The sequence below is a fragment of the Mustela lutreola genome, chromosome 1 (assembly GCF_030435805.1).
Source record: "Mustela lutreola isolate mMusLut2 chromosome 1, mMusLut2.pri, whole genome shotgun sequence".
Lineage (NCBI taxonomy): Eukaryota > Metazoa > Chordata > Mammalia > Carnivora > Mustelidae > Mustela > Mustela lutreola.
The window spans coordinates 279460711-279486442 of NC_081290.1; the positions used below are offsets into that span (position 1 = coordinate 279460711).

At 39.3% G+C, this 25732-nt stretch overlaps 1 protein-coding gene across 1 annotated transcript; it reads left to right on the plus strand.

The window, feature by feature from the left end:
• The first annotated feature begins 1106 nt into the window (after positions 1-1106).
• Positions 1107-23770, plus strand: MS4A12 (membrane spanning 4-domains A12). Its single transcript, XM_059143599.1, has 7 exons — positions 1107-1245; positions 9804-10083; positions 13558-13695; positions 14299-14355; positions 15886-16002; positions 20648-20758; positions 20946-23770. Exons 2-7 carry the CDS (start codon positions 9820-9822, stop codon positions 21045-21047), a joined length of 789 nt encoding a protein of 262 aa, XP_058999582.1. The 5' UTR covers positions 1107-1245; positions 9804-9819; the 3' UTR covers positions 21048-23770.
• The last annotated feature ends 1962 nt before the right edge of the window (positions 23771-25732 follow it).

Here is a 25732-nt window from a genome sequence, read left to right on the forward strand (position 1 = left end):
TGCGTCTCTCTCTGTCAAACAAAAAAAAAAATCTTAAAAAAAAAAAAAAAAAAACCAAAACACAGAAACAAACAAAAAACCCCACCTTTGATTTTTACCATTCTTTTTCCACTGTCTGGATAACACGAATCATGGTATACATGAGACACTTGCCAGTCAGTTACTATGACTCTGCAGTCTTTCTAAAACAATGTTGATTTCTTGTCCCTTCACTCACCTTCATCCTTTGAGCAATGTTATTTTCTGAAACTGTCACTTTTCTAGCTCATAGCATCAATAAATCTTCAGCAGGTGTTTTTCCATTTTAGAAAAATACATAAAAATATAAAATCACAAGAGAAAGAAAACCTTTAATAATATATATAGGAGGGAAAACCTGGAAGAGGAATCTATTCATTCTACTAACTCGTTCAACATATATTCATTGAATCTAATCCTGGTTGAGACACTGTATAATACTTAGGGCTAGGGATGGGACATTGACCCCACCCCAGTATCTCTGCCCTTAAGGCATTCAGTCAATCTGAGACAGGCTTGAAGATAAGTTATTGAAATGTAATAAGACATTTCCCCAAAATGTAGTAGCATGCCACTATTATGAATTCCAGTACTTGGGTGTTTATTGACATGAAAAGCTGTTTATAAAACATTAAGCTACAAAAGCAGGTTATAAAACTTAGCTATGAGATGATCCTACTTTGGTGATTTCACAAAATTATAAATGTCTCTCTGTAAAATATATATTTACAAACAAAAGATAACAAAAACAAAAAAAAAGATGTAAAAACAAAACAAAATCTAAATGAAAATATCATTATGTGTGAGTGGTGGGAGTATGGATGCTTTTTTCTTTCTCTTTTTTTTTTATTATCTACATTTTCCAATCTTATTCCTCTAACTTAAAAGGCATTGAAATGCGGTATGATGTTACACCGAGTATCAGAAAGTACAAAGGGGTTGGAGAAAATACCTACTTAAGTGTTTGGGTGTGTCAGAAAATGCTTCCCAGGAGAAAGGGGATGAAACCAAAGGCAGAGCAAGCATATTACAAAGTTTACAACTGGGACTATATATCCACTTTGGGCAGAAGAACATCAAGGGTAGAAGGACTTTGGAATTAAATAAAGATAGGAGACAGGCTGGATTGACACGAGGAAGTAAAAAGTACCTATAATACCCAGATAAACATTTCCAACTGGCACAGAACTTGGAGAAGAGAAAGCAGACAGGTGCCAAAGGAACAGAGTAAGTCTATTGACTTATTTGTCTACCTTTTTCACCCAGAATAATGGGCATAACCAGCAGGGCTGGTCTGTGTGGGTTCTCTGCAGCATCTCATTCTCTAGGTTGGAGGGATGAAGCCAAATATTGACTCTTAAATTAGGCCAAGTAGATAGATGAAGGGAAAAGAAATCAGGAGAGGGATGAAACAGGAAAAGAAACAAGGGATAAATGAAAACCAGACAGAAATTTTTAAAAAAGAATGTCAGTTGCTCTAACACAGGTAAAAGATACTTCAAAAAACAAAATTAAAAAATCAGGGGCACCTGCGTGGCTCAGTCAGTCAAGTGTCTGCCTTCAGCTCAGGTCAGGGTCCTAGAGTCCTGAGAGCTAGCCCCACATCAGGCTCCCTGCTCAGTGGGGAGCCTGCTTCTCCCGCTCCCTCCGCTGCCCCCTCTGCTTTTGCTCTCTCGCTATCAAATAAATAAATAAAATCTTTTAAAAAAATATGTTCATGCCAAGAGAGGTGACACGTAGAAGGTTCGAATGTATGCCATTCTATAAATATTAATCAAGAAGGGGAAGGAATGTCCCAGTGTGAGTGATAATGTAGCTACCACAGGACCAGAAACACTGGAGCATTGCGTTGGTAGCATATTTTAATTAAGGTGCTTTGTTATGGGGGGAAAAACAAAAATAGGTGGGGAATAGCACTAATTTTCACTAAGTCGGTATTTTTATTCATGTATGTACTTGGGTGACACAGTAGAAATGATTTGGTATTATGCTACCCTGTCTGCTACAACCTCTTCTCAAAAACTGCAGTCATATTCACCCTATACTGTTAAAAGCGACATTCATTTGGAAGGAATAAAGAAACTGGAATAAAGTAAATTATTCCAATTTTTATTTGTCCTTCTGTCCTTTATCAGTACTGTCCTTCTGATCTCATCAGACTTATTTTCTGATGTGTTTCTTGGGTTTAAAAATAATTACAGTTGCTCTAATGTTTAGATGAAAAGACAACTGATAGTAAGTATTTTACCAACAGTCAAGAAAAAAATTCCATGATAGGTGCAATCAATGAAAACAGTCTATTCATTGGTTTCCCTTTTCTTCCATCATTTCCAGGACTACCCTCATTTCAACAGAATAATTTCTTAGTTATTCCCGCAAGCATTTTTCCCTCCCTCTGTGCCAAACTATGTAACCAGTAGAGCAGTTTACACATTAAGTCATTTTGGTATAAAGTCAAAGGATCGAGACTGGCTCAGCTCTTTAATTCTTGTTATAAAACCCGAACCCAACCCTGTAAAAATCTGAGACTAGCATGATCGTTATAAATTATTAATAATCTGGATTCTATATGGAACTTATAGGACAGGGCTTAGTCCAGAAAGTAAATAGCAGATATTAAATTTTAAAATGTTGATAATTAAATGAGAAGCCACAGGTTTCATATTAAATTTCTCGATGAAACAAATAAAACAGGAAACGAAGGAGGTAATGAGATCACATACACGCAGAAACTGTTTAATTGCTTTAATACTTAAAAAAAAAAAAAAAAAAACTCAAGAAAAATCTTGGTCTGGTTAATTTCTGTATCCTAAACTCTCATTTCCTATCTCCTTGGTGTTGGCATTGACCTTTTGAGTCTAATCTCCATTATAAACTTTTCATATGCCGATGATATCTACTTCTGAAACCTAGCTTTAGGCTCTGATAACAGAAGGATAGCTACCTTTTATGAAGACCTTACCATAGGCTGGGCAGTTTCAACAGCTTAATAGGAATTAGGATTATCTGATCTTCATACTGGCCACTTTGAGTTTTCTTCTACTTTTTTTTTAAATTTAATTTAGTTAACATACACTTATTTTTAGTTTCTGGGGTAGAATTTAGTGATTTTTCAGTTGCATATAACACCCAGTGCTCCTTACGTCAAGTGCCATCCTTAATGCCCATCACCTAGTTAGCCCATCCCCCACACACCTCCCCTCCAGCAAACCTGTTTCCTATAGTTAAGACTCTCTCATCGTTTGCCTCCCTCTCGGTTTTGGTCTTATATTTTCCCCCCTTCCCCTACGTTCCTCTGTTTTGTTCCTTAAATTGCACATATGAATGAAATCCTATTGTATTTTTTTTCTCTGACTGATTTATTTTGCTTAGCATAGTACCCTCTATTTCTATCCACATCATTGCAAAAGGCCAAGATTTCATCCCTTTTGATGGCTGAGTAATATTCCATTATATACATATATCACAATTTTATACATTAATCTCTCAATAGACAGACATCTTGGCTCTTTCCATTTTTTAGCTATTTTGGACATTGCTGCTATAAACATCAGAATACATGTGGCCCTTCAAATCGCTATGTTTGTATCCCTTGGATAAATACCTAGTAGTACAATTGCTGGGTCAAAACAATTTTACTATTTTTTACTTTTTTTTTTTTTACTTTTTGAGGAACCTCCATACTATTTCCAAAGTGGCTGCACCAGTTTGCATTCCCACCAACAGTGTAAGAGGGTTCCCTTTCTTCTCTATCCTCACCAACATTTGTTGTTTCCTGACTTGTTCATTTTAGCCATTCTGGACAGTGCGAGGTGGTAACTCATTGTGCTTTTGAATTGTATTTTCCTGACGCCAAATCATGTTGAACATTTTTTCATGTGTCTATTAGCCATTTGTATGTCTTTTAAAGAACCATCAGTTCATGCCTTCTGCCCATTTCTTGATTGGATTGTTTTTTTGGATGCTGAATTGGGTAAGTTCTTTACAGATTTTGGATACTAGCCCTTTATCTGATAAGTCATTTGCAAATATCTTCTCCCACTGAGGTTGACTTCTAGTTCTATTGATTGTTCACTTTGCTGTGCAAAAGCTTTTTATCCTGATTAGGTCCCAATACTTTGTTTTTGCTTTCATATTCCTTGCCTTTGGAGACTGTTTAGTAAGAAGCTGCTGTGGCCAAGGTCAAAGAAGTTGCAGCCTGTGTTCTCCTCTAGGATTCTGATCAATTACTGTCTCATATTTAAGTCTTTCACCCATTTTGAGTTTATTTCTGTGTATGGTGTAAGAAAGTGGTCCAGTACAAATGTACAAATGTAAAAAATATATATATTTTAAAGGAAGCAAGCCTGGTCATATTTACCAGATGCCGACATTTTGGAGCATTCTTTCATGAGTAGACTTGGTACATGCAGAGGGAGAAGCCTGCTCAGGTGGCTCACAAACTAAGCTGCCCTTGTAAAGATGCCCCTGCCAGGAGGCGGGGTTTAGTGTAGGGGACTCCAGCCTCCACTGGAGATGCTGTGTTTCTCTCTGAAGTCAGACTGTGCTGGGGGGTGGGGCATAGTGGAGGAAGAAGAATATGGTGTCACCCAGCCCTCTTCTCCCAGGGAGCAGAACTACCGGTCACTGCTTTTCAGGAGGCCCTCTCATAAAAGTGACCAATCTCCTGTGGCCTGGACTTTCATCAGTTCCCTGCCCTTAACCTATCTGTTTCTGGGCCATCAGCACACCTGGCACCACAGAGCTCTTACATTTTATCTCTGGCTGGTGGCTTGGATGCAAAACTCCCAAGTTTTAAAAGGCCTGGCAAGGCCTGGCCTCCCAACTTCAGAGGAGAGCCTCGCAGCATGGCCAGCACTGTCCTGTCCCTGAAAAGCAGTTGCACAGTGCATGCATGGAGGCCAGAGTTTACTGTAACACTCAGTGAAAACCTGGAACCAGGTTATCAGCAATCTATGTGCAACTCGGTCCCCTATTCCATCCTGTCCCAGAAAAGCAATCAGAAAGAGGCTTGAATCTACTGTGGCAGACACTGGAAATCAGCAGCCGGTTTGTCTGTGATCTGCCCATGTCTCTGCTCTCTGCTCAGCTCTGCCACAGAAAAGCAGCCACTCGGCATGCACACAGAGGTTTAAGCCTATTGTGGGTTCATGGTGAATATTTAAGAGGTTTTCTGCCTTCCACACACACATCTGACCCTGCTATTGAGCACTGCTCTTGGCTTCCAGCTGGACTTCTGTCCTTGGAGAGGCAAAATACGTTGTTTTTTTTTTTTCAGCGTAACAGAATTCATTGTTTTTGCACTACACCCAGTGCTCCATGCAATACGTGCCCTCTCCAATACCCACCACCTGGATCCCCCAACCTCCCAAACCCCGCCCCTTCAAAACCCTCAGGTTGTTTTTCAGAGTCCATAGTCTCTCATGGTTCACCTCCCCTTCCAATTTCCCTCAACTCCCTTCTCCTCTCCATCTCCCCTGGTCCTCCATGTTATTTGTTATGCTCCACAAATAAGTGAAACCATATGATAATCGACTCTCTCTGCTTGACTTATTTCACTCAGCATAAGCAATTCCAGTCCCGTCCATGTTGCTACAAATGTTAGGTATTCATCCTTTCTGAGGGAGACATCATACTCCATAGTGTGTATGGACCACATCTTCCTTATCCATTCGTCCATTGAAGGGTATCTTGGTTCTTTCCATAGTTTGGCGACCGTGGCCATTGCTGCTATAAACACTGGGGTACAGATGGCCCTTCTTTTCACTACATCTGTATCTTTGGGGTAAATACCCAGTGCAATTGCAGATTCATAGGGAAGCTCTATTTTTAATTTCTTAAGGAATCTCCACACTGTTCTCCAAAGTGGCTGCACCAACTTGCATTCCCACCAACAGTGTCAGAGCATTCCCCTTTCTCCACATCCTCTCCAACACACGGTGTTTCCTGTCTTGCTAATTTTGGCCATTCTAAGTGGTATAAGGTGGTATCTCAATGTGGTTTTAATTTGAATCTCCCTGATGGCTAGTGATGATGAACATTTTTTCATGTGTCTGATAGCCATTTGTATGTCTTCATTGGAGAAGTGTCTATTCATATCTTCTGCCCATTTTTTGACATGATTATCTGTTTTGTTGTGTGCTGAGTTTGAGAAGTTCTTTATAGATCCTGGATATCAACCTTTTGTCTGTACTGTCATTTGCAAATATCTTCTCCCATTCCGTGGGTTGCCTCTTTGTTTTGTTGACTGTTTCCTTTGCTGTGCAGAAGCTTTTGATCTTGATGAAGTCCCAAAAGTTCACTTTCACCTTTGTTTCCTTTGCCTTTGGAGACATATCTTGAAAGAAGTTGCTGTGACTGATATCGAAGAGGTTGCTGCCTATGTTCTCCTCTAGGATTCTGATGGATTCCTGTCTCATGTTGAGGTCTTTTATCCATTTCGAGTTTATCTTTGTGTATGATGTAAGAGAATGGTGGAGTTTCATTCTTCTACATATAGCTGTCCAATTTTCCCAGCACTATTTATTGAAGGACTGTCTTTTTTCCACTGTATATTTTTTCCTGCTTTGTCAAAGATTATTTGGCCATAGAGTTGACGGTCCATATCTGAGCTCTCTACTCTGTTCCACTTGTCTATGTGTCTGTTTTTATGCCAGTACCATGCTGTTTTGGTGATTACAGCTTTGTACTAAAGCTTGAAATCAGGTAATGTGATGCTGCCAGCTTTATTTTTGTTTTTCAACATTTCCTTAGCAATTCAGGGTCTCTTCTGATTCCATACAAATTTTAGGATTATTTGCTCCAGCTCTTTGAAAAATACCAGTGAAATTTTGATCGGAATGGCATTAAAAGCATAGATTGCTCTAGGCAGTACAGACATTTTAACAATGTTTATTCTTCCGATCCAAGAGCATGGAATGGTCTTGTATCTTTTTGTGTCTTCTTCAATTTCTTTCATGAGTGTTCATCAAATGTACTCCAGGAAGGGGAGCGATCTTTCCCGGGGCGACCCAGGCGATCTCCTCATTGCAGCTTATCCTGAGGTCCCTATCCTGCAGTCCCTATCTCTCACGTTCTCCCTCTCCCTGACTTTGCTCCACAAAAAGTGTTCCCTTCCCATCACGGCCATGAGGCTTTCCTCTCCAATTCACAGCTCTCAACCTCACACCCACTGTGTTCTCTCCCTCTGCGGAGATTATTTCCTTAATCCTCAGATCATCTTCCTAGTTGTTCACAATAGCTGGATGTTGGTTTAGCTGTGATCAAAAGGCAAGGCAAACACAGGGTAACCCTACTACTCCACATTCTTAACTACCTCCACACCAGTTACTATGACATCCTTAGTCTCATTTTATAGCTGAGACATAGGGACTAACATGGATTTAGATAAGAAAATTGATCAAGGCCCCAGGGTTATTAAAGTAGCGGATTGGGGATTAGGGAGATGGCAGATTGGTAACATTTGAGCACTAAGTGGCCACAGACACCACATGCATGGGTTATGAAACCTCCTATTCTCAAATGCTATTAGAGAGTCATAGGGAGTTACTCCAAGAATCACAGCTATGGAACTATTTGTTTAAAATAAACTTTTGTGAATTAAAATTTGTTTCCACTATGAAAAAGTAATCTCTTTGTAATCAGAGATTTCCAAAATGTGCTTCCCACCTTTCCATTGAGTCCTCAACCTTTTTCAGTTGTATCTAGCATCCCAGCAGCTTAGAATTAAGGTTTGTGGGTACAGGTTCTGATGCAATTCTCTCACTGTTAACACGGGGAGGATATTAGTACCTGCCTCACTGGAGGTTTTAAAGACTAAGAGAGAGAATATACCTGACCCACTAAGCAATAATGTAGCCAACCACACAGTTACAACAGGTACAATTCTAAGAACTTTACATGGACTAACTCCTTAGTACGCAAAGTAAACGTATAAAGAAGGTACTCTTAGGATCCTCATTTCACAGACAAGAAAAAGAGTTTAATGAACTTGCCAAACATACAGAGCTGATATCAGAGCCAGGATTCTAATCCCAAATTCATGCTCTAAAGCATGACACTGTACAGCCCCTACTATGCCCATAGTGAGGGTTTAATAAAATGTTAGTTCTCTAGACAGCTCACTCAAGGCTCACAAGAAGAGGCCTTACTAACTTAATTATTGAATCATCAGAAAGTGAGACTGGTTTCTAGTCTTCCCCACAGCATGAGAAGACAGCAGGTTTGCTGCTGGGTGGTTTTAAGGACAGAGTCAGTTCACCAAGGCTGGCCTGGAACACCAGTTCTGCAAGCGTCCAGAGTGAGCAGCGTGGGTGGCGGGGGGAGGGGGGTACTTCACAGCCAAGAGCTCAATTTTCTAGTCCAGGCTCTGCCACATGTTTTCTATGTGACCTTGATCACAGCATTTAACTTGTATTGCTTCAATTTCTCTTCTACAAACCAAGGGTAAAAGACAGTATGACTGGAATGGCTCTGAAATTTCAGGATTCTAGGACACAGTCTGAACAAGTGTCCCTGTTAAAATGCCAGTGGTGCAACATGCCAGTGGACTACTCATACTTCATACAGTGATGAAGGCATTCAGAACTCCTTCTTAATATTTATGGTGTACAAGAAAATTGTTCGGGGAGGATGTTTCAGAAAAGAAAACATCCTTTTTCCTTTTCCTTCCTGAAGACAAACATTTTTAGGTGTCATAATTTTTTTCAAGGATAAATAGTGATTGATGTCCATATTAGTTGTCCTAATTGAATTCCAAAAAAAAAAAAAAAAAAAAAAAATTCCTCTTGGCCAAAATGGACCTGAGATACTCTGTGCTTCTGAAAGACAAAAATGAATCATGAATCTCAAGAGAATTCTTCCTAAAGAAAAAGACAATTTAATTGGTCATATGTGAAATACCTACTTGGAAAAGTAGTTACAAATAATTTTACTGTAGGCTCCCTTTCTTACCATCCATTTATGTATTTGGTGCCATTAGTTTTCCATTTACTGCTGCAAAAAATTACCACAAATTTAGCAGCTTAAAACAACACAAATTCATTGTCAGACAGTTCCGTAGGCCACCAGTTTCACTAAGCTAAGACCACACTGTTGGTAGAGATGCATTCTTTTCCAGAGGCTCTAGGAAGAAGTTTGTTTTTGGTTTTTTCTCTGGCTTCTAGAGGCCACCTTAGTACTCCGCTCCCAGACCCTTCCTCCATCTTCAAAGCTAGCAGCACAGCATCTCTCTGACCCTGCTTCCATCACCACATCTCTTTGACTCTCTTTTACATCCCTCTTCCACTTTAAAGGACTTTGTGATTACGCTAGACCCACCCAAATAACCCAGGAAATCTTCCTGTTTTAAGGTTAGCTGACTGTCATACCTATATCATTTGCAACTTTAAATCCCCTTTGTCATGAAACCAAATGCACTCATGGCTTCCTCAATTAGAATATGGACATTTCCGGGGGAAGGAAGATGCATTATTCTGCCTACTACCATCTCTTCCCTCCCTCTGTTGTCCTTCAGATGCAATAAACTCAGGGAAGAATATACATAAATACTTTACCAAATCAAATAGGAACTGGAAAATAAAGTCACTCCTGTCTTCCCCTCCTTCACTTCCTTTGAACCCAGGGTATACAGATTCCAAAGTCTAAAGAGGTTCATGTTTACGTTGGTCGTCATTGCCTATTATTTGCTCACTTGCTCTATAGTATTTATATAGTATTTGACATTTGACAAGATTTTCTTTAACTTTTTTTGTGGGTAAATTAATCAGTTTGTTATGTTTTTGTAGTACTTAGGACACAGTGATGTCATCCCAGGCAACAACCCAGCCCCGAATGTATGAAACCGTACTCAATCCTTACCCGCCAAACAGCATCATGGCTCCTGGCTTTCAACAACCTGTGGGTTTCATACACCTGGGAAACCAAGCTCAGAGTGGCCAGCCTCCCTTCCTCGGGTCTCCAGGAATCATCACCAACAGTCATCAAGGTCAAGGAAATACACAGGTGCTAAACCCAGCCTTAGGAACAGCAATCACAAACTTTAGAGAAGAAGCAAAGATATTAGGGGTAAGTCTACTTACAGTGAGAATTCCAATTTTGCATTTTCAAGGTTATATTGTACCTATAAGTAATAGGTGGAGAAAAGTTTATGATCTCATGACCTACATCCAATCATTAAAAAGTTCTGAACGTTAATGGAAACTGTGTCCCTTTAAGGCAGAAATAATTCATCTGCATATAGACTTTACCCTGAATTCAATTTATTTTAGATTCAAGCAAGACTCTAACAGGTGACAAAGTACTCTTCCCAGCAGGATAATTCAGTAACACTGACATTATGGAAACACCGCTACTTCTAGCTTGATCTCACTTCTGCAAAGGACACTTTGGGCACCCTCGATCCTGTCTCAGATTAGTTGCAAGCCTGGTATTTGTGTATACAGGTGAATTCACATTAAAATGAACATTGATAGCTACCTTCAAAACCGAAGCAACTATAAATGGGCAGTCTGGGGGAACTGGGTTGGAAAGAATTCACAGCCATTCCATTTGCTGTGCCTTTCACCCAGGGCCTGTGCAGACGTTATGACTTAACTGCCATGCTACTTCTACAAAGGGCACTTCAAACACTAATAATCTTGTTTATGTAAGTATTGTATCTACTTGTAGATGAAGATTCCACATGCACAGAGAGAACTGTTATAGTTTTTACTGTGCTTTCCAGATACGCCATTCATGCCACTAACAATTCCACTCCACAGTACTGTCTCTCCTGTGTGCAGTTCTAACTTCTCTGCTAGAGCATTCAGTAGGTTATACTGAGTGCCCCTTACGTACCAGAAACTCGTCCAGTCATCTTAGTACTACTTAGTAAGTAAGTACTAAGTACTTACTTACTACTATTTCAGGTTTTACCACTTTAGAAAAGTAAAAATAAACATTGCACTCTCTAGCAGACAGATCTAGGCTTGGAGGGTGGCTTTGATTCTCCTCCTGGCAGAGAAAGAAAATCCCCTGCTCCCACTGAGCAAAGGGACAAACTGGGACCCCACAAAGCCAACCCCACACAGGTGCCCTCATCTAGATCAGAATTGCAGGCTCAGACTATAAACATAAAACAGAACTAAAGTACACGATGTGTTAGAAGGTGATAAATGATGTGGACAGAATAAAGTGTAAAAGGGCTGGTTAGTACCAGGCAGTGAAGGGTATGGGGAGCAATTTCAAGTTGATCAGAGGAGGCTTTCCTTAGAAGATGACATTTGAGCAAAGACATGAAGGGAAGAGCGAGCGACACAGATACCAGGACAAGAGCTTCCAGGCAAAGTTGAGAGGATCATTAGAGGAAGATGTGGGTGCTGTGTTTGATGAACAGGGAGGAGGCCAGTAAAGTAGAACAGTATGATGGAGGGAGGCTGTAGCCTCGAGGAGAACAGAGGAAGGGTGGAGGCCAGACCTTGTGAGTCTGGAAGACAGAAGTCCTGGTTTGTACTCTAACACTGGAGCATTCTGCCTGGCAACGAAGAGGTACTCAAGAACAGCACTTTAAAGTGACAGATGCTGTTTTACTTTTAAAAGTTCCAGCTGGCAGAATACTTCTCCCTAAAGATTATACACTTAGGCTATTAGTAGCTCCCAGTCACCACAACAATGCAGGGACTTTAGGTGGTAGGATGGGGAGCATCTGCCTTAATTAATTCAGAACTCAAAGTTGTTCAGTGGCCAAAAGTCCAAATTACTGTCTGGCCTGCAGGCAAGTATGGTAAGTAAATGGTATAGCCAGTGTTATACTAAGAGAAAAGTAAGCCAGTACTAATCCAGTATCTGACTGTCATCAAGATGAAGGCAAGGATGAGAATAAGAAGTCTTTGGCCAGATGACTCAATTGCTGCTCTAAGGAAGAGTTTGTAACAACCGATTATAATGCCTAATTCAGGAGTTCTTTAACTGAGATCCATGACTGGCTTTAGCCTGTGACACCTCTGAAGTCCTGTGCAACAGTATTGTGTGTGTATGTATGGATGTGTAACAAGATTTTGTGTGTCTGTATGAATGTGTGACAAGAGTTTTTCAAGAAGATTCATAGTTTTTATTATTCTCAAAGAAATTCATTAGTCAAAGAAAATATTAATCTCTTAGCATTATTTAGGAAGCTGTGATTTTTTCCAACTGTTTCAACTTAATAACTGTATTCAATAGCAAGTTATTAAAGAAATAAACACAGCAATGTTTGTATCTGCAGTTTTCTTGGACAGGTAAGATGTAAGCTTGGGAAGAAACCAATGGTAAACCTACAGTTAGCTTCTGGCCCAAACTAGAAACACTTACTTTCCACAAATATGTTTATTCAGGATGAAATAAGGTGCCCTAAGAGGTATAAAATAGATCTCATCTTTGAGAATATGTCTTGGCCAATAAGAAAATATTTACATGCCTGCAATTAAAAAAAAGAACAATAAAAATTCTTACAAAACCAAGTAATAAGATGTCTAATTTACATAAGATAAAACAGAAATTTAGAAAGAGAAAAGATAGCTGAAATTGACTAATATACTCAAGACAACTTCATGGAAGAGCTGGAGCTGAGCCCGAGGGAAAGCTGTATTTAATAGTTAAAAGGCATGTGTTCTGGAATCAATTTGCGGCCCCTCAGTAACCATATGGACACTGCTATGCTCTGAATGACCTCCCAAAACTCCTATGTTGAAATCCTAACCCTAACAATGATAGTGTTAGGACATGGGCCTTGAGGAGGTACTTACTAGTAGAAGGTGGAGCTCTCAGGAACGGGCATATGAAAAAGGCTCCTGGGAGATCGTGAACCTTTCTCCACTATGTGAAGACACAGTGAGGAGGCACCATTAGGAGCCAGGGGGAGGGCCCTCACTAAAAGGCAACCACGCTGGTACTTTGAACTTAGAACCTCCCAGCCTCTGGAACTGTAGCAAAACATTTCTATTGTTTATAAGCTACCCAGAGGGTAGCGAAGTACTTTCTTGTAGCAGCCTGAGAAGACAGAAACAGGCATCTTTGTGTCTCTATCCAGCTGCTGGGAAGATTACATGAAAAAATAAATGTAAAGTGTTGAGACTACTCTCAAGCATGTAGTTAATGCCCCGTAAACCCCTTGTGACTTCCTTCATGATATCATCCTCATAACTGGAATCTCCCAAGCAGAGAACAGGTCCATCTGAAATAGCCATCAAAGTCACAATTAAAGCATTTCTTCAGAGAGTCTTTTAGAGGCTCTTCGGAGACACCAATGCATGCTTAGTCAGTAGCACCTTCTGAAGAGCTCTCCTTGGCCACCCTTACAAGCCACCCAAACACCTCAAACGAGGCCCACGAGGAAGGCCCTGTGCCAGTATATGCCAAATTCTTCATGGCTCACCTCCTGCTGTAAAGGTATGTATGCCTAAAGGACATTCATGGATCTTGACAGAGGGTACAATAAATAAGCAACAGCAGCAATGTCAGGAATGTCTCATTAGTGACTGTAAATGAAGAAACAACTTTAAAATGTCTGTTTTCTTTTTTCAGGCAATCCAGATCATGATTGGATTGATGCACATTGGTTTCGGAACTATCTTGGGCTTCATGTACTCCGTTTATGGATCAGTTTTGGGATTTGCTTCCCTTGCTCTTATTAGTGGATATCCGTTCTGGGGTGGCATCTCTGTGAGTAAGCTGCTACAACACTTATCCATCTCAGTTTATTGAGGACAGCTACTCCTAGCCTATGCATAGCTCATTTTCTCATCAGCCTCACATCTGATCATCTGAAAAATTGAGAAATAACAGCTCTGGTTGGGTATAAATAAGGGAGAGCTTCTGTTCTCCATTTTAACCTGCAGCTTAAACTCATACCCTCAAGTTTACCCTGATCCAGTAACCAAGAAGCCAAATTTTTACTTCCTGTTTACATTTAAGATGGAAATGTATGCATTGGGTAGAGAGAGGCAAAAGGAGGTGATGGGGAGCATGATTAAAACTATGCAACTGATAATGACAAGAGACTGAGCTACGAGTTCACAGACCGTCAGCACAAGGTAAGCTCACAAAAGAATAAGCTCCTTACATGTAAGAAACTAAGGGGAGAAAAAAAGGGAGAAGTCAAATTGAAACAATTTCTGAAGATTTCTCCAGAAAAATGGAGAAGTATGAGAGGAATTTTTGATAGGTAAACTAGATGAATATAAATAGACCAGTCTTTCCTACAAAGAGAGAAGCTCCAGGACTGAAGAACCCATCTTTCATAAATAAATGTGTCTGTTTCTACAGTTCATTACTACGGGTACTCTCTCTATACTGGCATCCAAGAAGCTTTCTCCTACTCTGGTAAGTCAGAATGTTTCTACTTATTAAACTCTTCTGAAGATTCATTTAATTGATTTGGAGAGGAAAATTGAGAAAGTGGATTCAACAAATGCAAAGGGAAGCACTTTTTCCCAAAACTACTTCTACTGATTGCCTCCATGGTATGTGTGCCTCAGCATGGTCCACAAAATTTGCCCCTCAGAAATGCCCCTTCTGATTCTTCAATCACAAAAGTGAGAAGTGGTATAGATAAGGTTGTTGAGCTTTACCCTAAAGGCTACCTGGCTCAGTTGGGTCGCACTGAATTAGGGGAAGCCCAAAGCAGAATATAGGAGCCAGGAAATACCCACCTGCCGCTTCACTATCAAAGACTCTATTATTCATTTGCCATTTCTCAGTTCTGCCTTGGTTTGTATTTTTATTTTTTATTTGCACATATTGCCTATTTTTACTCAGATTTGACTTTTGTTTTATGTTAAATCATCACTAACAGCACCAACTGGATACACAAAAAGAGTTTATAAAAATAATCACTGAGACAGGTCTCTCAATTTTCTTGGTCACAGCTCTCCAACTTTTGCAATTTCCTGGTCTACTTCTGAAACAGGAGAAAGAAAATGATTTGCCAAGAAATGGTGACAACTAGAGCAGAGGTGGCTTCAAGATTATATTTACTCCAGCACAAGAGGAAAGAATGGAAAAATGGGAACACAGAATCACGCTGTTCGTGTTCTCCTAGATACCAGAGACTAGACTAGAGGCTAGAACAGACACTAAACTAGACACTAAACATTAGGCTAGAGATTAAAGACCGGGCTAAACTAAACTAAATCAACCTAATCCCAATTAACCACTTCTGTTGTAATAAAAAAAAAAAAAAGTAGACCATCCTTTCTCTGGACGATTTACGGATCTTTCTGATGTTGTCCCAGCACAGAACATGTCAAAATCTTCTTGTAGAAACAAGAAAGTTTTGTACTCTACCCTACACTTCTACCCACAAAAGCCCAATGAGTTCCTCATTCTAAATCTGGATTTTTTAATCTAGTCCCTAGAAAGACTTCAGGGTTTTCATCAATTTCTAATTTCATCAGCAAAGATGTTTTTGCATACATACTTTTCCATCTATAAAACTGGATGCTACATAGTATTACATCATATGGTCGTTGTAAGAGCTTCATGAGATACTGTATTTAAATGATTTAAACACAGTGCCTGTCACAGAAAAATGCTCATTAATGGTTTATTTGTTGTTTTATTACTTTAAAGGGGAAAAAATTGTTATTGTGTGTGAGGCTTTTAGGCAACCCCAACAGATTAGCTTCTACTTTGTATTATTTACATTTTTCTACCGATTTCAGAAGTACACTACATTTAGGCTGCATACAGAGTAGTTTTCATGAAAACTCAGAAAGGCAAAGGAAAGAAAAGTCATCTTAATTTCAAAAATTTTTTCAAGATTTCAAAGATTAAGAACCATTACATTAACTGTTTCTTACTTATTCAATTTTTTTCTCCTATATGATTTATTTTTCCTGTCATCTCCATTAGATCAAAAGCAGCTTAGGAATGAACATTGTCAGTACTTTCTTTGCCTTCATCGGAGTGATTCTGCTGCTGGTGGATGTGAGCATCAATGGCCTACCCAACCAAGACTACTGGGCAGTTGTAAGTATCCCATGATCTACCATGTGCCTCCCCTACATTCTCGCACAGAGGGTCCATTTTTTTCACCTCTGATGACTGTATAGTAGCCCTAGTGGAAAATCCTTTTTTCTATTCCAGCCCTATTTCTGATCATGTGATCTCTAGGACTGCAGAAAAAGTGGGAGGGCTATCTCTACAGACAAAGTCGGGCAGAAAGGACATCCTTTATTGGTCTCACTGTTAATCACGTGAACAATGGGACAACACCTAAGGACACTTAAAGATACCCAGATAGAATTTTCCAAAAATTTTAAACTCTATGTAAATAAGATAGTCAAGTTATTGCATAGTTTTATTTTAGAGTAAGTATGGGATGAGGGGCAACTGGCTACAACAAGGACATTTCACTTTCATTAGAGAAACTCAAAGAATGAAACAACTTCAAAATGAAACACGTGCCTCTGAATGTTCTCAAGACAGAACTGTTCATTCATAATCACATTAGACAAAGCATAGACTCTGACAATTACCCCAAGAGTGGAGAAAGTGTACAGAAGCACTTATAAGAGGGCAAGAATATGAGGCAACTTCTTGGTAAGTAAGAAGGAAAGAGCAAGAACACAAAATTTATCCTCTATAATACCAAACCAAGAAACAAAAATTACTCAAAAACTACCTTTTAAATTAGCATCCAAGTAAAAAACCAAAAGAGTCTGCTGTGTCTCGAGGTAGTAGAAGAAAGTACATCACCTAATCCTGTCTTCTATTCCCCAGAAACAAACCTAAGAAAAGCAGGACACCAAAAAATACGGACAAGTCTCACTAAGGTTCTCCAATCTAGAGCTAAGAAGACTTAAGTGGAAAGCAGCCAGTTCTAAGAAAGTATAAAGCAGGGGCATCTGGGTGGCTTAGTTAAGTGACTGACTTTGGCTCAGTTCATGATCTCAGGATCCTAGGACTGAGCTCTGCATCCAGCTCACCACCCGACCAGGAGTCTGCCTGTCCCTCTTCCTCTCCCCTCCCTCTGCTCATGCACTCACTCACTCTCTAATAAATAAAATCTTAAAAAAAAAAAAAAAGAAAGTATAAAGCAAAATTTGAATGACAAAAGCCCTTGTGTAGCACCCCAGGACCTCAAGAAAAGCAGAGCACCAGAATTAACATCTATCAGTACCCCTTGATAACGTGGAGAAATTAGCAGAAATCCATAGGAACAGAATATACCTCTGGTCTTGTAGCAGGTATTAGTATAGACATTTCTCAAAAGAAAGAGAAGGCGAAGTCTACATTCAATAGCAAGAATTGTGCTCAGTGCCAGCTAAATCATCTCTTTCACTGCTACAGCTGCATGGTTAGCATTCAGTAAAATGAACATAAAACAGTATCTGTCTCTGAAATTGAAACTGGAAATAAGAAAGACAAAATCAATGTAGTTAAGTAGAAACACAATCAAGGAAAACTTACCTATACTATATCCAAACAAAAGTAAAGCCTATATACAATTGTTCACTTTAAGAACGAGAAAATTGAGGAAAAAAAAATGGTAGGGAAACTATCCAAATACCTTAGAGTGACTAAAGGAACAAATGAAAGGATAAAGGGAAGGAAAAAGGAAAGAAGATTTAAGATTCCCATTGGTCAGCAGAAGCACTCAGATGCCTATTGCTTATTCTGAGAAAAAGATACAATTCAGTTGATTGGAATAAAAGACATGTCAGATAATAAAATGCATGCAAACACATGTGCCTTCCTTCTTCCTCACAAGATGTGCCCTGGTTTGAATGTGAGTCACATAAATCAGGAATACACTGAGTTTCCTCATTATCATGGTTAGATTCCTTACTTGTCTGGAAAGCCACACCCTCAAATTTTAGCTCAAATTCCTGTGCTATGATACAGTGACTCTCATCTGTGATTACCACATGTCCCAGACATAGCACTGGGTTTCAGGAACTGATATTCAATTCAATTCTAGGTACACATTTTTCAATTTAACACAGAGACAACAAAAGGAAATACCAAGTAGCAGGACAAACCATGTTATACCATAGCACATCAGTGGTATAGATTTTTAAAAATGGAAGAAAAAAAATGGAAGAAATATTATCCAATTATCTATATCTATATCCAATTATCTATAGAAGACTCCCTATGAGTCTTTATCACAATGATAAAGAACAAAGGGTTCTTTAAGATTTTAGGGATAAAAATCCAATACCTATGAGCTGGAAAAAAAATCAGTATGATTCAGTCCCCATCACAGCAACATTCAATGGGGGAAAATAATGAAGCAATGTCACAAAGTTTTGATGAACAGAAACTGTGACTCAAGAATAACACATCCAATAAAATTCTTTTTTTTTTTTTAACAAACACTAACATTTATTGAGTGTTTATTACCTTCTAGAAATGGTTAACATTAGAGAAATTGAGCAAGGTAATTACCAAATATATTTTCTAACTTATTTTGGAATTAAATAAAATTATTAATGTCTACTGTATTACCAACATTCTTTTTCATCCTCTAGCAGATTAAAAGTAATGTATTCATTGTTTTGTACCACACCCAGTGCTCCATGCAATCTGTGTCCTCTCCAATTCCCCCAACCTCCCCTCCCTCTTCAAAACCCTCAGATTGTTTTTCAGAGTCCATAGTCTCTCATGGTTCACCTCCCCTTCCAATTTCCCCCAACTCCCTTCTCCTCTCCACCTCCCCTTGTCCTCCATGCTATTTGTTATGCTCCACAAATAAGTGAAACCATATGATAATTGACTCTCTCTGCTTGACTTATTTCACTCAGCATAATCTCTTCCAGTCCCATCCATGTTGATACAAAAGTTGGGTATTTATCCTTTCTGATGGAGGCATCATACTCCATGGTGTATATGGACCACATCTTCCTTATCCATTCGTCCATTGAAGGGCATCTTGATTCTTTCCACAGTTTGGCGACCGTGGCCATTGCTGCTATAAACACTGGGGTACAGATGGCCCTTCTTTTCACTACATCTGTATCTTTGGGGTAAATACCCAGTAGTGCAATTGCAGATTCATAGGGAAGCTCTATTTTTAATTTCTTGAGGAATCTCCACACTGTTCTCCAAAGTGGCTGCACCAACTTGCATTCCCACCAACAGTGGAAGAGGGTTCCCCTTTCTCCACATCCCCTCCAACACATGTTGTTTCCTGTCTTGCTAATTTTGGCTATTCTAACTGGTGTAAGGTGATATCTCAATGTGGTTTTAATTTGAATCTCCCTGATGGCTAGTGATGATGAACATTTTTTCATGTGTCTGATAGCCATTTGTATGTCTTCATTGGAGAAGTGTCTATTCATATCTTCTGCCCATTTTTTTAATATAATTGTCTGTTTTGTGTGTGTTGAGTTTGAGGAGTTCTTTATAGATCCTGAATATCAACCTTTAAAATTCTTGTACAAGCATATAAGCAAAAACAAGATACTCTCAGTAAACAATGATAACACACTGGTGCTTAAAAAAAAAGAGAATATTACACCACATAGGGGTTAAATTAAATCAAGATTCAGAAAGGCAGGGAGAAACTACGTAAAGAGATAAGAGGACATGAGACCATTTAAATATTCATCTAAGACTGTAAGACTGAAAAACTGAAGAAATAACAGCTATAGAAGTGAGTATAAAGCTTTTGATGTTCACCCAGCACCCTCCACCAAAAAAACATGAAAAACCACAAAAATACCAAAAACTGGGATGTAAAGAGAGGGAAGAAAAGAGAGATGTCAAATGAGAGTTCCACTTGCCTCATTTTTCATAGCAATCACTTCATACTGCCTAAAATGGAAATTCGGTTTAAAAGTACTTCAGCTTCTTCATGGATTCCTAAACTTTTAACTCTGGCAGACTTAATTTACCTATTTCTATTCTTTCAAAGATCAAGTAATACTTTTACTCCAAAATAGCAAGTACAAAACCATTCCATTCTTCAAGAACAATGTTTCTATCTCTTTCTTTCTCTCATCGCCTCTTTCGTGATGCTTTCTCTCTTGCCGTCACTCCATGCAGCCATTTCTCTATCTGCCTTTCAGCCTCTACATAGAGACCGGGAATAATAGACAACAAATTTCAATTTTGCTTATTTCTAGGCAGTGACATTAGGCATGAGTTTTTTTAAGATTTTATATATTTGACAGAGATCACAAGTAGGCAAAGAGGCACGCAGAGAGAAAGAGAGAGAGAGAGAGAAAGGAGGAAGTAGGCTCCCTGCTGAGCAGAGAGCCCAATGCCAGGCTCCATCCCAGGACCCTGGGATCATAACCTGAGCCGAAGTCAAAGGCTTTAACCCACTGAGTCACCCAGGCACCCCTAGGGAAGACTGTTTTCTACATAGCTTGATTTTTTTAAATAAGGAGGTAACATTTTTATAAAAACAAGAAAGCCATCACAAAGGAAAAAAGGGTACTTCCTTTATAATGTTTTTAAATAGTCTGGTGGAGAAAAAGAAATTCTTCTGGCATTTTCTGGCAGAAAATTCAAAATTAATTCACATTCCCCTAAAATAAGCATTTGATGATAATAAAAAAACAATCATGAAGTTGAGCAGGAGAATGGCACATTTGATGAGTCAAAAACTTTGTGAAGCTTGTGTGATTAGTCAAGATTTTGGTATGTTTTTCCCTGATTGCAGCTTTCTGGGAAAGGAATTGCAGCCATGCTGATTATCTTCTCTGTCTTGGAATTCTGCACAAATTGCACTACAGCCTATTTTGCCAAACAAGCAATCACCAAAACCAACAGGGTGAGCTGGGCCTTTTCTCTGTAAAATACTCTGAGTGTGTGCTGGGGAAATACAGACAAGTGTCAGCCAAGTCCCACTGCGGGTTAACAAGAGCGCACTTTGTCCTTGAGTCATGGGGTGGGGATGGGGTGGGGCACGGGACGGAATAGGATTGTAGTAATAATGCTGCTTGTTTTGTTCATTCCAGCCTGTCCTGGTTATTCCCAACGTGTATACAGTCAGTCCTTTGGAACGAGGGGTTTTCTCAGCTCCTCCCAGAAATGATGGCCACCTCACTCGTGCCACTTAACACAACAAGGAGAGGCGCCTGGGTGGTGCAATCAGTTGAGCATCACTCTTGGTTTCCACTTAGGTTGTGATCCTGGGACCGAGCCTCATGTCAGGCTTCACACTCAGTGCAGAGTCAACTTCAGATTCTCTCTCCCTCTCCTTCTACCCTACCCATTCTTGTGCACACCTGCTCCCCCTCCCCCTAAAATAAATTTTAAAAAATCATATAAAAGAATTTGGCTAAAAACAAAAAGAAGCAGCAAGCAATCTCATGAAGTTAAACTGCTCTGCAGGAACTTAAGAAGCTGGTCTCTGCTGTCCACGATGATTGCTCATCTTTCAAGACTGTGTTTGAGATTTTTCTTAGTTTGTCATTAATGATAACTGCATGTATTTCCCTGCCACTGTTTCTTCCTACATACCACTACCACACTGGGGAGATGGATGACCAGAAGACTGAAAATGGCTCACAGTACTTTGTACATTGATTTCATCAAATCCTGCCTCCTGGATAGCTACAAAGCTTTCTATTTACAGAGTATTTTTCATGTTCATTAAACTCATTCGCAAGGGGACAAGATCAGACCAAGGATGGTACACTGGGGGAGTTTTATCCAGATTATGGCTGTTTTGTTTCTGAAATGGGAAAAAAAAATGGGCATGTTTAAAAGCCAATGGGAACAATAAAAATGCACTAGAAAGCTACTGAATATAGGAGAGAAAAGGGATGATTGCAGTCTAAGTATCAAGAAATCAAAAGTGTACATGGAAGGCATGACCTAAGTCATGAGGAAGGGTGGTTTATCTGCATGAAAGAAAGGAGGATGTCATTGTTGCCTATATCAGTAGGTTTGCAGAGATGGTACGGAGTATGTAGGAGGCTCCATTATAATGGCTCATGTCATCCCCATCAAAGCAGAAGTGAGGTCATGCCCAAGGTGGGGGTCATGTGTAGAATGAGAATATTGAACAGAAAGGGTGATTTTGGATAAGCAATGGAAATAGAGAATAAACTGATCAGAGAAACAGATGAGGACTGCCAGGCTGTACCAAGGGCACATTTAAAGAAGTGGTCACACATTTATAGCACAAACAAACTGATTGCTTCGTCAAGACTTGATCGCTCAGATGTGAATCCAGATACAGGGCCAATTTGGTTTTGTCCAGGATTAGGGTTTTGCAAGAGGGGATGATAAAATACCAAAGGGGCAAAAAAGTGTGGGGTATCTTCAGAAGTATTACTGCAATGATGGACTATGAATCTAAACTGGATTAAGAAGAGAAGGGGAAAAAGTACAGATAGATTGGTCAAATATTTTTATCTGCCTTTCTCCATAGAGCTGTTGGAAAGATCAAATAAGACAACATTATGTGAAAACAGTTTGGAAATAGCAAAGTATCACCCATTTTTGAAGCTTGAGAGTTATTTTTAAAAGCCAAATGGAACAAAACAGATAGGGAAAGAAAAGGTAGAGAAATCAAAATCAAGGAAGAGGCAGATGAGAAGAATGGAATTCCTGTACCTGGGAAAGCAGATGTATTATGTCAGGGGAACATTACATAGTTCCAAATTTCCTCCTCTGCCTGGGTCCCAACTGTTTAGCAGTTTGGGTGATCAGGAATGCTGTGTCCTTCACCATGAAGCTTGGCAGCTAAGTGAAAATAAAGACATATGCTCTATGGTCTGAGGGTCTAGGAACTAAATAGTGCTCCCAAAATGGCTGTAGGAGTGGCATACTACAAATCCACATAAATGACTTAAAAAGTAAGACTTGCTTTACAGAAGAGAAGCATTTCTAGCAAAGTTGATTTTTAAAATAAATTTCCATCAAACACATTCTATTTTTCATTTTACTTTAGTAGTAGTACTAATGGTAACAGCAAATATTTAGCCTACTCTATATGCTAGGCACATCCCTAGACACTTACACAAATTAATATACTTAGTGCTCACAAGATCTCTGTGAAACAGGTACTATAATCAGCATCCTTTCCAGATGAGAAAACTAAAGCAGAGAGATTAAATCTTGTCATTAGGATGAGCAGTTAGCAAAGATTGAAGGATGAATTTGAACCCAGGCAGTCCGGCTCCCAAGTTCAGGCAGTGCTCCTAACCATTACTCCCACTCTTCTTATTGTCTGGGATAGAAGCAGAGATTTGTAGCTCCAAAACAAGAAAACAAACAAACCTGTTTCTCAACAGAAAACCTGTGGTAAATGTGGAAGGAACTACCTAACTCTCTGGTGGGTGAAAAGGGGTTTAGTAATATAATACGATTACTTTCAGCACTTGCCACCTGAAAGTTACCCTGTGACTTTTAATCTCACCTGAGAGTCCCTTAACTCAATATCTAGAGTGTCAATTGATTTGGCCCCCAACTCCTCTTTTGGCTAGAGAGTTAAAAGATGCTAATAGATTTGGGTTTCAACCACCCAAGATTGTATTTTAAGTTGAGGCTTCTTACACTGTAAAAAACAAGACTGCCTACCTTTACAATTTTAACTATGCTGTAAGCATAATATTCTTATGTAGTGGATTCATTTCAAACAATGTAATCATGTTTTTATGCAACTGGGTAAAGTATTCATTCATTGACTAATCAAAATTGATTTAGTGCCTACTCTACAGGGCACTATTCTGTGTGCTTGAGAAAAACAAAAATTCTATTCCTTGGATACTTATGTCATCTAAGTGTTAGACTTCCTGTGAAAAATAAAATCAGACTTTAATTTTAAGTTAAATCTTCTAAGCTTTCTAAAAATGAACCTGTGACCTAAGACCTAAGAAAGTGACTAGAGTAGAAATACTATACTCCAGCACAGAAGTCATATGCTTATTATTAATACTAATACTAAGTTACTTAAAATACTGATCCTAAATTATTGAAGGCTTTATGGATTTTCATTCTGGATTATCTAAAAACTTACTAATTTATGCATTCATTTGCTCAAAAAAATATATTACTACTTCATGACCAAACACTGTGCTAAGCCATTACCTAAAACTAAGATTTTACATATTTTTTAATTAGAGTAATATAAAACAGGATAGATCAGGCTTTATCTTAATGCCAGTATACATATGCTTTTTTCACATCAAAGTAATAAATGTTGGATTTGAGTACCAATTCCTCACTCAAGAAATATAACTGAAACCATACAAGGAAAACCCAAGCGCATCCTGTATTTAGTGTCTTCCCTCTTCAGAAAAACACTGGTTATTATTAGATTTCCAGGGCTCCAGACCATCAACCAACTCTAAATTCTAAGAGTTAGGTCAAGATCTCATGAAATGCATGGGTTCAGAGTTATCATTCAAGAATGTACAAACACATCATAGATACATACATATCATTGAATCACGCCTGGCCTACACTTTCTGAAAGCTTTTTCCAGAGTATATTTTGCAGTTGTTAAATCCCTTTAAAAATCTGTCACAACTGTCCCCTTGTCCCATGAAGCAGATGCTGGCCAAACTCATCTTAAATTTGGGTGACTGGGAGGGAGGTGCCAAGAGTAGCCAGGCCTCTATTTGTAGAAGTGATCTGAATCAGGGAAGACAAAGATGCAGATGGAAAATGGCTGCTGTGCTACAGAACAATGTGAAAATTCCAGGGACTCCCAGAAATACTCTGGAAGTGGGGATTTGCAAAGAACTAAGAGGTACTTGAGCAGATCAGGGGCAAGCCAGACAAATGTGGCCACATTGCCAGTGTGTCTGAATTCTCACAGGATGGAGAGGACGTAGACATCAGCATTTTCTTAAAACTGGCTAATTTTTGCCGTTCTCCCTTCATTTTTCAAGTAAAACAAACAAAGCCTTCCTCTCTCCAGACTTCCTTCTTCTGGACAAGGCAATTTATATTTTCACAATGTTCACTCTTCTCCCCAAACCCACCTCTACTCCACTCCTCAGTTCCCTGACTTCACTCAAAAACTGAATATCCCTTGCCCCACAATGATCATGACTATGGGTACCTGGCTCAGGAGGGTGTTTGCTTCTCCCTCTCCCTTTGCCTCTCCCCACCAGCAGGTAATTATTTACAAGTAATAAATGCTGGGTTTGAGTACAAAGACTTCACTCAAGAAATATAAATATTTCTCAAATAAGTAAAATCTTTAAAAATAATAATAAATAATAATAAAATAAAAATGGACATATCCCTTTATTCAGTTCAACCAGCTGGCTCACCTGTCCTCAATAGGTTCCACCAATCTCTTTCTCCACTCATGGACCCTACCCAGGTTAAACCTCACTCGCAGTTTGACTTTGTTTTCAAAATACCTGCCACTCACCTAAGAACTTAGCAACATTTATAATCTGGTACAGACTTTTTGGCCAAATGTTGCTTCATGTAGTCAAAGAATGCTAACTGCAATGTCTAGTTCTGTTGGTCTCAGCCTATTGATAGTGATGCTATTGACCTGAGTGCCTTAAGGCCTTCACCTGAGCCCTACAACTCATGGTGGCCCCCACGGATGTGCCTCCTATGGAACAAGTGATGTGGCTGGACTGACCCTTGTGGTTCTTACTGTAATTGTAAGTTGCACCTCAGCAACAACCATCGGGAAACGTTGAAGTACAGGACATACTACTCACAAGTCAGTCCTGTAGCAAGGGAGAGGGACAGAGAGAAAGTACAAACCCGGGGTTCCGCCTTTATTAGGGTTGAAGGTAGTGTACCCACAGTTTCTTGGGTTTGC